General features: G+C 43.0%; 1 protein-coding gene across 1 annotated transcript in view; it reads right to left on the bottom strand.

Moving 5' to 3' along the window:
* SNX24 (sorting nexin 24) overlaps positions 1–15,564 on the bottom strand; it is a 656,912-nt gene that overhangs the window by 25,852 nt on the left and 615,496 nt on the right. Inside the window, exon 5 of the mRNA XM_085632674.1 lies at positions 10,968–11,000. Coding sequence (XP_085488800.1) covers positions 10,968–11,000 — 33 coding nt within the window. The remainder of the gene's footprint in view (positions 1–10,967; positions 11,001–15,564) is intronic.

The following is a 15,564-nucleotide window of genomic DNA, read 5'->3' as shown; positions in this document are numbered from 1 at the left end:
CATCTGCTGCCGGAAGGACAATGAGAAACACACAGAAGGAGAAGGAGAACCAGCCAAATAGAGTGACCTACAGAGCATAGAGCCACATTTTTATATCTTCCTAAAGGATAATAGATTCTTGGTGGAGCGAAGCAAAGGAGGGTGCAAGTTCCATAACTGCGCGGCCTGCACCAAAACAGCGCAACAGACAATTCATGCCTTCTTGAATTAGGGAACAAAAAGCAGATTGGCACAGGCCGAGAGGAGCATACCGGCCCGACCCGTATGCTTGGTGAGGAGTGATGAGAGAGGACAGCAAGGGAGTGAGAGAGTTAGATTGAAGAGGTCAGGGATGAGGAGAAATGTGAAGTGCCGAAGAAAAGTGTGGACATGCAAAAAGTGAGTGTGAGCCAAAGGTAAATGCTTCTGTTAGAACAAAGGATAGATGTGAAAGATGAATGGGGGGACTGGAGAGGTGTAAGATACAAATAGACAAAAATTTGAATGGAGAGACTAGGTGAATGAGAAGTGCTGAGGGGCACGGGAGGTGACGGGGCATGAGAGGCCATGAGATAAATGCGAGAGACTGTTCGAGATGAGGGCAGTGAAAAGACAGAATGGCAAGAGGCGATTAAAGGTGAAGTGAGAGGTTGAATGGGGAGAGTTCAGAAGTTGTAAAAAGGGGTGAAAGAAAATAGCCTGCAAAGTAAGAGAGGGATCCGGGTTTGGGAGAGGAGAGAGGGATGGAAGGGAGTGAGTGAGTGAGAGGAAAGCTGCATGGATAAACTGCCTAACTCTGCACAAAACCGCCAGGGTTTTAAGGGACCCCTGCTTCTCCCGGCCTGGGCCATGTGAGCTTCTAATGTGGCAGCACGTATTCCTGCGGAGTGGAAACCCCTTCACAAAGGTTGACTAGAAATCTTTCTGATGTTAATTGCTGTATTTTGGTTATAAACAGGTACTGATGGGGTGGAATCTTTCCTCTGTGTTACTGTGTGCAAAAAATTAATTTCATAATAATGAAGCAATGCTATCCCAAAATACGCGGCATCACATAACATCATTTACATTTTCTTCCCACATAATTTAGTCAAGCCTGTCGCGTAATTTGGTCCTCACCTGCCTCATAATTCCAGTAGCCCTGCCTACAGGTTTAGACATTTTTGTCAGGAGGGGGTCCTTACACCTCAAAATGTTGACAAGGGGGTCTCGGCATCCAAAAGTTTGAAGACCTCTGCCCTAAGGTATGTGAGTCTCCTGAGACCTACCATCTCCTTGAAACCATTCTGGATCTCTTTGGTACAAGCAGAAGAATTTTATTCACTAACAAACAGTCCTGGGGACAATGAAATCTGCATAGCAATGGGATATTTTCATTCCTATATTTGAGCAACAGCCTGCGGGGCCTACAGCGTGGTTTTTAGTGCTACCATTTGAAAGAGAAGGGCTGCCGCACCTGCAACCAGGAACCAAAACCATTCATTTAAGCCCAAAAGGAACCTCACAAAGTTATAAATGTAAGGCAACAGACCGATAGTGGTTGTGACCAAAGTAATTGCAGAAAGTTCCCAGTAGCAAGGATGGAATTCTCTGGGGATTGAAAGGTCTTGATTTGACTCTCTATGTTGTCGAGCCTGTATCAGAGAAAAATAGATCATCTGTGATGGAAAATTAGGTCTTTAAGTGCAGTCCTTGATTTCAGAGGAATGGTAAATGGCAGAAATAAGAATAATTTAACTAAGACCCCAGAACATTTCACTGAAGCACACAGTTTATCAGGAAGAATCTTGTTACTGGTGTGTGCAGGCAATACCTGATGGTTAGCTGGTGTGTTAAATTGGCTGTAGCCCTGCAAGGAACTGATACAAGAGACTAGGTAAGAGGCACCTGTTGCCAAATGTAGCCACCAACTGCATTATTTAGCAAAGTACTCTTTATGATGATTAGGCAGTGCCACACCCTCGAGCAATGAGAGTTAAAGCTCACAAATGTTATGATACCACGATCGAAGTAAAGTTACTGAACCTAAATCTTTAACTACTCAACCGAGCACTTTAGCCACTGGAAAAACTATTTATGCCTAGGTGGCCCATGGATGAAACCTAAATAGTCAGTAGTAGGTCACAGATCTGCTTGTGTGGCCATGTCCAGCACAGTACTCACCATGTTAATAAATGGGTGTGTTAAACAGTGCTTAATTTGAAGAAAATGAAAAAAAAGGATATGGGATGGGGCCCAAAGTTTTGTTCACAATCACGCTGCTGGTGCAATTGAGGGCCACAGTGTCGAATGCCAAGCCTACAAAGCCTAGATTCCACCTCATGCCTCTTTAATCCACCACCAGACACTCCCTGCCTCTTGGTCTCACTCTCGCACAAAGTAAAGGCTTTTCAGCAGGGATAACATCTCAAAATCAACATTCAGTTTACAGGAAAGCAAATAATTATTATTGGACGAGCTGATGCCTTTTAGACTACGTTTTACATGATTTTGCATAATTTACATAGATCCACTCACACATTTTGAAAATGCATGAAAATGCAGCTCATTCTCAAAACTATTAGCAATCATCGCAGAGTTAATCTGGTTCTCTACAGCAAAATTTGTATTACATCAATTACTACTTTATCAATGTGGGTACTATTTAAGCACACATTGACCTTGCCACAGAAAACTTAGATAAAGATGTCTACCGTGCGTAACCAGTCTGTAGTCCACCTAAAGGTAGCACTGCACTGGGTCATGGAGATAGGTTGAGAAGCCAGTCAATATGTGTAATATCCCCTAACCACTATTCATAGTAAGTATCACAACTCTGGTGTCGAGCTCTTTTGTAAGCGAGGTCAAAGTTTTTTTATCTAAGTATTAATTGGCAAGCACAATCTGCTCGGCCAAAGGCATCGACTCGTCCAATATTAATTAATTGGATTATTGTAGACTGAATGTTGGTTTTGTGAATTTATCCCTGTAAGAACAGCCTTTCTTGTGCATTAGTTTACGCCCAGATTCTGTCAGGGTCACACTGACTTCCCCTGCCACTACATGTCTTTGTCTTACTCTTGCAGGTTCTTTTTATCCCTGCTTTCTCCCTTTGTCTCTGTTTCGTCTTTCTCATCCCACTTCTTTCCCCTTTCATGTTTTTCTCTCGCTTGCTCAAAGATTGTGGAGGAAAAATAAGTGTTGGTCTCTAAAAATGAGTGCTAGTGAGCCCCACCTTTCAGTGGCGTAACGAAAGTTGAGGGGGCCCACCTGCTGCGCACATGGAGGGGCCCCCGTTCCAAATTTAATACGGAGATATTACGCCTGAGCACTGTGCTGAGGGGGCCCCCTGCAGCTCGGGGGCTGCGTTACGCCCCTGTCACCTTTAACCACAGGGTCTTATTAGGCACTAGGTGAGTATTAACACTTGATTTCACCTGAGGTTCCAACAACCTAGGCCAGTAAGAATCAGAGTAGGCAATGCACCTCAGCCAGTACTGCCAAAAAGATGGTCTGGACGGCATTGGTAGAAGAGTTATCATTTCAAAACATGGGCTAGGCAAACATAACCCAACTTTCTACTTCCTTGAAGATGACGCCCTAATAAAAAAAAGATACAACACAACGTACATGAACAAGAAGACCTCAAAAGTGCTCCACTTGTGGAATAATAAAAGTAACCAAACGTATCTCGAAAAGGACACGTAAAATGAGTCGTGATTTGGAGCGCGGCTGGATTGAATCGCCCGCTGCTGGATCGGTGGCTCCCGTTAGGACTGTTAGGACTGTCCGACTGCGGTGTGTGTTCCTATGGTGCCCCCCCTCTGCTCAGAAGAATTGGAAAGAGTGCTGCAGAGGGGACCGGCAAGATTAAGACGGATAGTAGTGAGCGCTGGGAGGCAGTTGTGCGTGCAGCGAGGGAGAGTGGAGCGGTGAGCAGTGGTTCTGGCAGGGTGACCACGGAAAACCGTCTCAGGAGTGTCCCCGGAGTGTGCTGGTGCATGGAAGCCCGCAGTGTGAGTGGTGAAGTTGCACAATGGTCCGGGGGTATCCTGGAGAACTGCACTATGCCTCATGGCCCATGTGTTAACCGCGCCGGGTGAGAGCTAGAGAGAGGCCGGCTATACTGGTTGTGGCAATCAAAAGACAGCTGAGAATGGCGCGCTGCCTGTGAGGCTCTCAAATAACTCACACGGATCCACACAACATTAGCATTGAAAACAGGGTGATAATAGGCGGAAAAGTGACCGGATTGGGGTGACTGTTGAGACTGCTGAGATAGTGCGCAGGTGGGATATAAGGCAGCGTCATCAAGGTTCTGTGTTTCCTGCGTTTCCTGCGTGGGGGGGGGGCGATAACATTGACGCTCTCTATCTGAAGGAGGTCTGTGTAGGACTTTTAGTCCCAGGAGCCCCGTGATTGCCTCACCTGAACACACCTGAATTTGGGCCTCTCCAACGCCCACTTACTTCCAGTTGGGAGGCTGTTTGGTCGGCGCGCTGGAGAAAAAGTCCGGGCCAGGGGCGGGACGGGACCTTTTAAACGCAAGTTTGTGCCACGTTGTTAGGGGTTTGTGCATCACCGTATTACCATATTAGTATAATCTGTGCTCTTACATTGTTTATTCAATTATGGCAGGTAGTCGTGAATCAATTGGGGGAAGCTCTAACATTGGTGTTGCTGGGACATTAGATAACTTTATTATAAGAGCTACTTCGGTCCTGGAAAAAGAGATCGCATTAGCGGAACGCCGAGTGTCTCTCGAATTGGAGTATACTAAACGTTCCTCGCTGGGGAGATTGGCTAGAGTTCCCTCCCCGGTTCAACTTCCACCCGATGGCCTAATTCAGTCCCACCCGGTAGACTCAGTTCTGTCCCTATCTAATCAAATTGTTCATCCAGCAATTGAGGGACTACCACAGAGTTCTGCTTCAAACCCTGTGACATCACGGGTGTCAACGAGATCCACACCGCATTTGTTACCAAATAAATCTGTGCCCTCCCCCCTAGGTGCTCATGCAGGTAAACGTAAACGGGGTGGAGGCTTATTGAGACAGATAAATGCGAAAGCTGGTAAATCAAACAATGGTACCAAAATAGGGAAAGGGAAGCATAGTGACCCTCTTGATCCCCCTACCAATAATGCCACCCTGGGCTTGGTGCAGATACCCCCACCCAATGAAACAAGGGATGTTCCATCTCCAAATTTAGGTGCTAGATTCTGGGAAGAAATGGAAAATTTGGTCTCCTCAATTGTCTCTCCTCTAAATGAGCGGCTAATGCGTATTGAAGAGCAACTCCGAGCCATTGATATGAGGGTGGGCTCAAATGTTGATGCGGTGAATATATTAACAACAAAGGTGGAGAGTTTATCCGCACCACTGTTGGTGCCATGTCAGCAATCCTCTTCAAATAACCCAGGGCTACCAGTTGTGCAAGCAGGTGTTTTACCACCTCCCAATAACATTCCTATTACGAGGTTGGTTGCTGCACCTGTTAACACTGATGCAGCGGACAACATATCGCATGAGAATAGGGGGTTCCATCCTTCTGCCCCTAGAGTTGCTAGTACTGGAAGCCAATTGAGCAGTGCACTAACTGTAACAAAGCCAAATAGGGTCCTTTTGGACTTACCTCCAGATTGTGCACCCTACGTAGTGGTTTTGTCTGGGGTTCCAGGGCTTGGTAGTAATACCCCAGAATCTTATGACGAACTTAAGAACAAATCCTTACATTGGTTGAACAAACATGGACCCTTACCTTTATATGTGTTTAGTGAGATCATTCATGTGCGTAGAGTAGGTTGGGTGGGAACCCGAAAGAAGGATTCTACAGGTGATTGTATTGTTCTCAACTTTAGAGATAAACGAGCTGTGAAATTTATCTGTGAACGGGGAATCGAGGGTATGGCATGTTGCATTAAGTCCCATCCTCTCTCTTATTTTTATCCTCATGGAAATCACTTGGGAAGGCAGAAACGGTCAGCCCCAGCTTACGACATCAGGGAGCGAGAAAGGGGGTGGTTAAATGATTGTTTATATAACATTCCCATAAACAATAGTTTTGGATCAGGTGGATTGACTCTCCCTTTCTACAGGGAGTTCTGAACCCAATGCTGGGATGGCTTTTTGTGGTGGTGGAGGTGGTAACAGGCCGTAAAATATTGATGGTGAGATTTTTGGTGGTTTCACAATGGCTTTTAGTGAATTAGAAAGGCCGGCCATTGTGATCCCTGTGTATGAGGGTTCAGGTTTGGGAAGGGAAATATCTCAGGGTCAAGTGGTATTCGAAGTCCCCACACAGTCTGTAAAAGCTCACTTTTTGCCAGGCCAGAGTAGTTATCCTTCTTTGTTTATGTTTGCTTCCTGGAATATAGCAGGTTTACAGCGCAGACTCCCGGTAACAGAGTGGTCAGACTTTGTGGAGGAGTATGACATCTCGGCTTTTCAGGAGACATGGGCTGTCGAACCCATTCACCGCTTAGGATATTTGAATTTTTTTAAAGCAGCAGTGAGAGGGAAACTAGGTAGGCCCTCGGGGGGCCTTACACTTTGGGTTAGGCAATCAAACAACTATTGCCTGGAGGAGATCCCTACAAATAGCCCAGATATCCTCGCTGTTAAATTACACTGTCCTGCTCTACAGGATATTCTTATTGTAAACGTATATATGCGAGGGATGCCAGGGGGGCAGAGTTCGAAAACCTTTGCTGATTTTGACTCCTTTTTTGATTTAGTGGGGCACGATTGTATTACGATCATAGCGGGGGATTTTAACTGCACATTTGAACCCCTAAACCATGAAGGGGAAAACATTATGGATGAGGAGGACGCCGAGTGGAATATTCCTCCTCTCGATTTACTACCTATAAAGAAATGGTCTGAATCGGCCTTACAACTGCTGGGCTTTTGCTTGGAACGTGGCTTTAGGGCAGCCAATGGACGATCAATTTCAGACAAAATGGGTAGGGCTACTTTCGATAATGGTCTGCATAAAAGCAGAATTGACTATATTTTAATCAAGATTGAGTACTGGACTATTTTAGGTGACATGTCGATCCTTGAACGCCCAGAAAGTGATCACAATCCTCTGCTTCTTAGTCTCAATCTTATTGTAACGTCGACTGGTAACGAACCAACAGAGGTGGCCACTGCTGATGCCCTACTAACAAATGATTTACGTAGGGTCCGATGGGCAAGAGTGTTTGATGATATGGAGGCCATAGAAAATATAAGATCAGAGGTTGCACGGTCATTGGTTATACTGCGATCCTTTAAATCTCAGGCTGAAATTAACGATAGTATCCTCAATATTCATGAAGACCTATTTTTGAGTTTATAATCCCATTGTTCAAACACCACTAGACCCCAGTAAGTAATGAGTCAGTGTAGAGATAAATCATGGTACAACAAATTGTGCCGTGAATCTTACAAACTCTTGTCTCTGGCAATTAGGTCTAAACTAATGCCCAATATTAGGACGGCCAGGCGAAACTATAGAAAATTTTTGCATTGTGCCAAAAAAGAATGGGATGAGCAGCATTGGAAAGATCTTCTCGATGCTAGTAGATTAACAAACATGGCCAAGTTTTGGCATATTGTGAAATGGGGTAATGGTATACAATCACAATCCCCCGCAAATTATGTTTCCCCAGACGACTGGGTAAAACATTTTGGTGCCCAGTTTTCTGTGTCGGGGGTAGTGACTGATCCCTTGCTGTCTGATTTATTATTGGAGCTTAATCTTTGTACTCCCACTAATAATCATATTTACCGTTTGTCAGTAAGGAGGCAGAGGATGCCCTAAGTAAGGCCCCCAGTGGTAGGGCCTCTGGCATGGATTGTGTTCCTGTGGATCTTTTCAAGTATGATACTGCCAACTGGGTGCCCTATATAGTATTTATTGCGAATGCAATAGCTAATGGGGCACGCATCCCAGATTCATGGCGGGGAGCCGAGATCTTACCAATTTACAAGAAGGGTGACCGCTCCAATCCAGGAAATTACCGTCCGATCAGTTTGATCGATTGCTTTCAAAAAATAGTTGCAAGGATGGTTCTCGCGAGAATACAGAGTTGGATGGAGCTTGACGATATATTGTCCCCACTACAGGCCGGGTTTCGACCATGTGTAGGCACCATCGAGCAAGTCTTTAGGTTTTTATTGATTTATTGGTGTGTGGTGAGCTTGGGTGGTGGTACCATCTATGCTGCCTTCATTGACCTCAAGTCTGCGTTCGATTTGGTGCCTAGGAGTAAGCTATGGAGGGCATTGAGTGAAATGGGGATGCCTTTGGATTTACTGGCCTTAGTTATCAAGCTACATGAGGAAAATTTTGCACATGTTCGCTGGGGTCTACAAGGGCAGGTTACAAACAAATTTACTGTGTCACGCGGGGTTAGACAGGGGTGTGTTCTAGCGGCAACACTCTTCTTGTTGTTCATCAACAGGGTAATGGAGTACTTTTCTGCTTTTCCAACGGATGCCCCATCCCTGGATGGCACCAAAGTACCGTTACTTATGTTTGCGGATGACACTCTCTTGTTATCTAAAACCCAGACGGGATTGCAACGGGCACTGAACAAATTTGAAGAGTTCTGCTCTGAGAATGATCTACAGGTTAATTTTGATAAATCCAAATTCATGATCCTTTCTAAGAATAAGCAAGTGGATGGCTCTGTAACTATGAATAATACAAAGTTAGCCCAGACCAATGTAATGACCTACCTAGGAATTACATTGGAGTCCAAATTAAAATGGAAACCTCAGATTGATGTTTTTTCCCTCAAGCTCACCCAGTTGACAGGGTGTTTAATTAAAGAACAGCGATCGTCCTTGACCAAAAGGATAGGTCCTGCCCTTAAAATTTACAATTCTAGGATTAGCTCTGCGATCCTGTATGGAGCAGAGCTATGGGGCTTCTCCGACCTATCCATGTTGGTTAAGGTTCAAAATAAATCCTTGAGGAATCTGATAGGTCTTCCTGGTTCTACTCCATTAAAGCCCCTCTTAATGGATTTGGGATGTTATTCCATTGAGGATGTGGCACGTTATAGGTCGCTGGCTCTTTGGCGGCAGATATGGATTACCCCAGAACTTGATCTATTTGCCAGGGCAATCCTGGATGTTAGATCAGTAGCAGTTTCAGGAATCATCCCATGGTTTAAGGAAGTTAGAACACTTTTGGTGGATATGGGGATGAGTAACCTGTGGCTAGATCCTGTTAATAGCCAATTTCCTACAAAAAAGGTTTTTAAAGAAACATACTGGGCATTAGTGTGTCATAAACATATAATGAAGACTGAGGCTACTTCCCTGACTGGACTATTCTTCGAACACAAGATCGTCCCCTTTATGGAGGACTATTGGGACATTATCACTAGGTCTTGTGATCGTAAAGTGTATCATCAATTTAGGGTTGGTAGCCTTCCCATCAAAACCTTCACCAAATCTTGGAACGGCCTGCAGGACGATGTCTGCAAATGGTGTATGGGCCATAAAGAATCTATTGCCCATACATTCTTTGTATGTCCAGCCTACACTGCCCCAAGTAACAAGTGGCTGATACCTATTTGTCGAAACCTAGGCACACGTGTAGGTTCTGAAGCGCTGAGGATTCTGAGAACTAACACCCAGGAATCCTTGGTTATAGCGGTTGCTAAATTTCTCGGTTGGATGTGGATTATTAGGGCCGGGAATATACAAACAACAATAATCTAATTTGGGGTCTTCCTCATTGTTGCCAATAGAGTTGTTTCTCTGCTCTTATTTTGACAACTGACGCTATAGATCTGATAATAATCGTGTGGTTTTAACATATTGAGAATTTTTATTAACAATTTTTATTTTTATATTTGTTTTAAAGAAATCTGGACCCTATTGTATGGTATTTTTAATCAGGTCTAATATGCTTTATGAACAAATTGGATTATATTGTATGGTATTTTTAATTATGACTGATTGTCATTTTTATTTGTTCTCTTGTTATTGTTACGTCTTTTATGATGAAATATCGAAATAAAGACTAATGAAATGAAATGAAATGAGTCGTGTGAGAAGATCACTTGCTTGGCTATCACAGAAGGCCCAGGACTTGTCACAGGAAGCTAGAAATGGAGAATACACCCAACAACATTAACAATTATAAGCAGGCCAGGTAATAGTGATTTCTATGCTCTTATCTGTAATGCTGTTTCTGTCTTATCTTGGGTCGATAATGAAGAACAAGCAAGGAGACAAAGGAAGGATACAAAACCGGTCAGAGCTGCAGTATTTTGGTGTCATTGGTGTGCTATTGGCTCTTCAATGGTCAGAAGGGATTGACCAGTCTCAGTAGCAGGAGAAAGAGGACATGCATGGAAGAAGTGGTTTTATTAACAACATTCTTGGACATTTCCTGTCAGCCTTCACTAGCTCAGGGATAGGACACAGTGAGGAGAATAAGAGGGGAGGCAAATGCTAAAGGGCAGAGTTACCAGTAGGAATGCGGAGCAGACGTGGATCTCAGAGGAGGGTGGAGCTTGGGGTTAAAAAACCAAGAGCAAATTGATAGATGGGCTTTTTTTTCCTCACTTCTGATCAGGAACTCCAGAAACCCACGCCCACTATTACAACGACTCATATACCACCAGAGCCACTGCTGATCAAGAAAAGAAAGCAACCCAAAGGGCCAGACAGAGCTTCCGAGCCTGTAGTCAGGGCGTAGACTGTCAACAATTTGCACCCAAATACGTTAAACCGAACCCTTTAACCCCCACCTCCCCCAAAAGAAACAACTCTCCTAGTGTTTATAACACAGTGACCTACAAAGAAACAGTAAATCAATTTGTGCAAGGTGCATTGATTTAATGAGTCATACAGATGATGCCCAGTAGGTATGAAGCAATGGTATTATAAACTAGTGTATGATTTTAATTTATCCGTAAGCTGTAAACACCTCATGCACACGAGTTTTATGTAAAACAGGCACTGATAAATCAACAGACAGTTGCCTATTTGTTCGCTTCTCACCTTGATTCTTCCGACTCCGTTTCATCAAAGGAACTAACAAGAAAAAACAAAAAAGAAAAGTGATTTTCTACAGAAACATGAAGCTTTGTTCGATACATATAGGGAGTGTTAACAATCTCCTTCTTCCTTCAGCGAAGATGTAGGTGGACTTTTTGAGCCAAAAGGAAACGCACCCCTCTCTATGTTACTTTTTACACCCTTTCTATTGCACACAGCCTACGACATGCCTCCTTTTCAGTGCATGGAAGCACAACTCAACGTATCTTCCCCCATACTGTATTTATTGTTTATTATAATTACATGGGAGAGGTCCGATAAACCTTGATACCAATCTCCTCAACGCGCCTAGCTGTTATTGGCTTTTTGACTTTCAACCTCCTAACATAATATTTTACAATGTTGAAGCATCCCGCATAACCATTGTACCTCCATGGCCCTTCTTTTGGCCTGTGGCTTGACCCTCTCCTCCTCCCTCTCTGAACAAGCAGAAAATAAGCATTCAGTTGGCAGATATGAAAGGAGGATGCTTCTTGACAAACACTTTTTCTGGGAGTCTTATACTTGGCTGATACAGCTTTTTCCTGTTTCAGACCTCACTTATTACATTCCACTGCTGAGGACTCTGATTGTGAGCTTGCTATTTAGAATGCGCAAACATGAGGCAATGCCACTGTTGAGTGCTGGACATCAGCAACACAAGTTGCTTGCATGGCCGTGCCTTATATTTGCTGCTTCGGGAGCTTCTTTTTCACCAGTTCTTCTGGTTCTCACATCAGTCAAGAACTAGACCTGCAAGTCCCTCTTTTTTGTTTCCACTGAAATCCTTGCAATGTTTCTTATCAACAATCGGCACAATTTAATTATATTCTCACCTCAAGAGCAGATGACTTACTTCCTTTGTGGGTATGCCATCTGGGCCAATAAGCCTTGCCGAGCAGTGCTGTAAATATAACAACACGCTGAGGATATTTTCAAGGAACCATCCTCAACAATGAATAAACCTATGGGAATGGTGGACATATTCATCTGGGCAAAACACTAACTCCTTTCAATAACACAAACATTAGTGGGATAGGTGGACTTGTAGTAAGCTGTATACCTATTCTTTGTAGTTAAGAAAAAGAATATGAATTGCTGAAAAAAGAGACTGTGAGGAGAACTGGTATGTTTGAGAATCACATGCCTAATTTTAAGGTAACAATTTGGGCAGAGCGAGACTTACTACTACAACACATTTAAAGCATCTTGAGGGATAAAAGGCACAATGAGGGAGATTACTTCTGCTTTTTAAAGTACCTACGCATTTTGACATTTAAAGTTTAAGCATGGCTACTTCACATAGTGCTATGACCTCCTCTATGTTATTACAGTGCCTGGGTAAGCCACTAATCAGATGGAAACAGTGGCTGAGGACTATTGAAAACTACATAGTGGTCACTTATGTCAGCCAACTGGATAGTGAAAAGAAATTTGCACTTTGGTTCAATGCGTTTGGGGCGGAGTGCTAAAGGTATTTGATTACGACTGAACCAAAACTGGAGGAACTCAGTATGTGGAATGTTTACAAGGAGGCTATCAAGAGGTTAGAATAACAATTTTGTTGAGGAGCCTAGTGTAGTAGTACAACAACACAATTTTTATTCTAGAAACAAAGCTCAAATGAGACAATAGATAATAACGTTGCAGAGTTGAGAACTTTGTCAGCAACACGTGAATTCGAACATTCTATATTTCAGAACATATGTGATCAAACTGTGACCAACTGTTATAAAAACAAAATCCATGAAAACCTATTCTTCTGGAGTAATCGTACCCAGAAAGAAGCTATTAGTATAACAAAGGGTTTAAAGAGATCACAAATGTCTTCTAAAGTTTTATCAGTAGGGTAACGAAAGTTGACGAGGCCCCCCTGCTAGATTTTATCCGGAACTATCAGTCCCGAGAGCTGTGTTGAGGGTCAGCCCGAGGGCCCCCCGCACCGCGGTGGTTGCAGGGGCTTGTGTTACGCCCCAGAGTTTTATCTGGTAATGCGAAAAATTGCGGGTCTCCTCTTGCTTGTGCTGTGCTGAAGGAAAACAAGATGTAGACAGAACTAAAGAGGCAATAAACAGCGTCACCGTGCCAAGGAATAGGAAAAAAATTAAAAAGAGGCATGAGATGCAAAAAAGGGCATTTTTACAAGGTGTGAAAGGCTACTGAGAGGATGGTTGAAGTCAAAAGTGTAAATGAGGCGAGTGATTTGCAGGAGAGCGTAGGTGGTCTTGTCTTGATGGTGAAAGTGGAGAAGAATGCTGGTGCTATTGCCAAGAAATTGGGGCCATATTGCCAAGTAATGATTGGTAATCAGCATGTCGAGTTTAAGGCTTATTCTGGATCTCTTGGAATCATTTGAGATGAGATAAGCGAATCTTTAGCAAAAGATGGACAAACGAAAGATAAAAAATCTGACATAAAAGCCGTGGCATACAGGGGACACAGTATAAACACAGTGAGTTACTTTGGGCACCATAGGCATTTCAAAGATGGAAGCATCTTCACCAAAATTTCCATTGCTATAAAGGAAAGCGATTTAATGATAATGGGAATCTCACTCAGCTTGGGATCTCAACACTAGCCCACTGAAATGGGCACCCTACCCCAGCTGGTACATCAAGTTTGCAACCTGGGTGTCATCATTGACGACCACCTGTCAAGGAAACAACAAATCACTAGGGTGGCTGCAATCTGCTTCACCATTCTGAAATGGTTAAAGAAAATGTTGTGGACGATACCCCCTCCGTTCAACGTACGTCTATGTCAACATTCTATATTTTCAAACCATAGTACAATGGCAGGTAGTGCAAAACGCAGCTGCTAGGCTGCTGTGTCAGGTCCCTAGGATGGTGTCAGCTACCGACTCTCTTTGTAAACTACACTGGCTTAAAGTGGAGAACTGTATTAAATTTAAAGCCTTAAGCTTTATGTTTAAAATTAAATCTGGAACTGCCCCACAATACAGGCAATCTTCAATCCAGCTCTATACACCTCTTCGTCTTCTGCGTTCTGCTGGACAGTCTAAATTTGTTATTCCCAGAATTAAACTTACCAGGATGGGCGGTAGGTCCTTTTCTTTTTTGGGACCCTCCCTGTGGAACTCTCTTCCTATCTCTAAACGAGAGGAAACTGTTATTGGTAGTTTCCGTAGACAAGTAAAGACATGGTTATTCAATAGTAACTTCCTATTTATCCTTCTTCTCCCTACTTGTCAGCACTGGGAAACCCATCGGGGTAGCTGTTCGCCTTACAAATTTAAATAACATTCACCTTCTAGGTCATTAAGTGAGACCGAAAAAAGGTATAGTACAAATGAAAGCAGTTGCATGTTCTTGGGCAGTTAATACACTTGAGATATACTTTTGGGGAGCACATTTTCAACTGCGAACTGATCTTAAGTCCTCAATTTATTTGATGAGCGAGCATGGATCAGGTTATACAGATTTGGTGCACCTTATTTCCAAGCTACAAGATTACAACTTTTATGTAGAACACTTTGTAGGTAAACTTAATTCAAGGGCAGACTGTCAAGATTACTGACTAAGACCAAGGACTCCATTGATACGTTGATGAATAAGGAATATCATGTGACAACTGTTGATCTTTTCATAGTAATGTCTTGGTATTATCTTAGAAGACTAATGGTGGGAAAACATGGAGAATGACTGTCTTACAGAAGGTTAAGGACATAAAAGGAAAGTTGCAAAGTATTGTGCACATTTCTTCAAAATTAAGTATGGTTTCAGTGTTTTGTTAAAGAGCGAGAAATGTATTCCACCTAACTGCTTGCAACCAAAAACTAATTATAGCCTATGAGGGGTACCTGGGGTGCACTTCTAGTGAGAAGATCATGTGGAAAAAGATCTTGAGACCTTGAATGGATAGGTCCGTAGATGAGTATGTGTATTGGGTCGAATAAACGATAAAAGATAACAAATACGCCCTTGATCACTGTTCCGCTTCCAAGTTGGCTGTGGGAGAAGGATGCTGGGGATTTTGCTAGGCCCATCAATTTAATAATTGAATAAAAACAGTATTTCATTGTACTTATTGACTATTCTTCCAAATGGATTTATCATGAATTTATTGGACGTGCCGATACAGATATGACTCTGATGTTTTTAGAGAACGTTTTCAGTCTGAATGACCCCTTTGTGAGTTGATATCGGATAAAGTTTTTCAATATATTTCACAAAGAATGGAGAATATTTTTAAGAGATATCAAGTTCAGCATTACACTCTTGTGTTATTCAGACCCCAATCCAATGGTTTAGTGGAATGTGTAAACACAATTATCAAAGAAGGCACCCAACTGACTAATGCTCCTAGCAGGGACGTTCAGTCTATATTTTTAAAAAAATGTGACGTTATCAAAATACACCACACAATACTAGAAGTGATACATTGTTTGCAATGTTGAGATATAGAGAAAATGAGACTAAGCTTGTGCCAGACTCATTGCAGGAATTGTCTAATTCTGAACACTGCATAGAATCCTCTGGTGTAGGTAGAAGAATGAGAAACGGTTCAAAATTAAGAAGAATTTGAACAAAGACATGGCGTG

Source organism: Triturus cristatus, chromosome 2_1 (assembly GCF_964204655.1).
Source record: "Triturus cristatus chromosome 2_1, aTriCri1.1, whole genome shotgun sequence".
Classification (NCBI taxonomy): Eukaryota; Metazoa; Chordata; class Amphibia; order Caudata; family Salamandridae; genus Triturus; species Triturus cristatus.
This window is presented reverse-complemented; position numbering and strand designations above follow the sequence as displayed.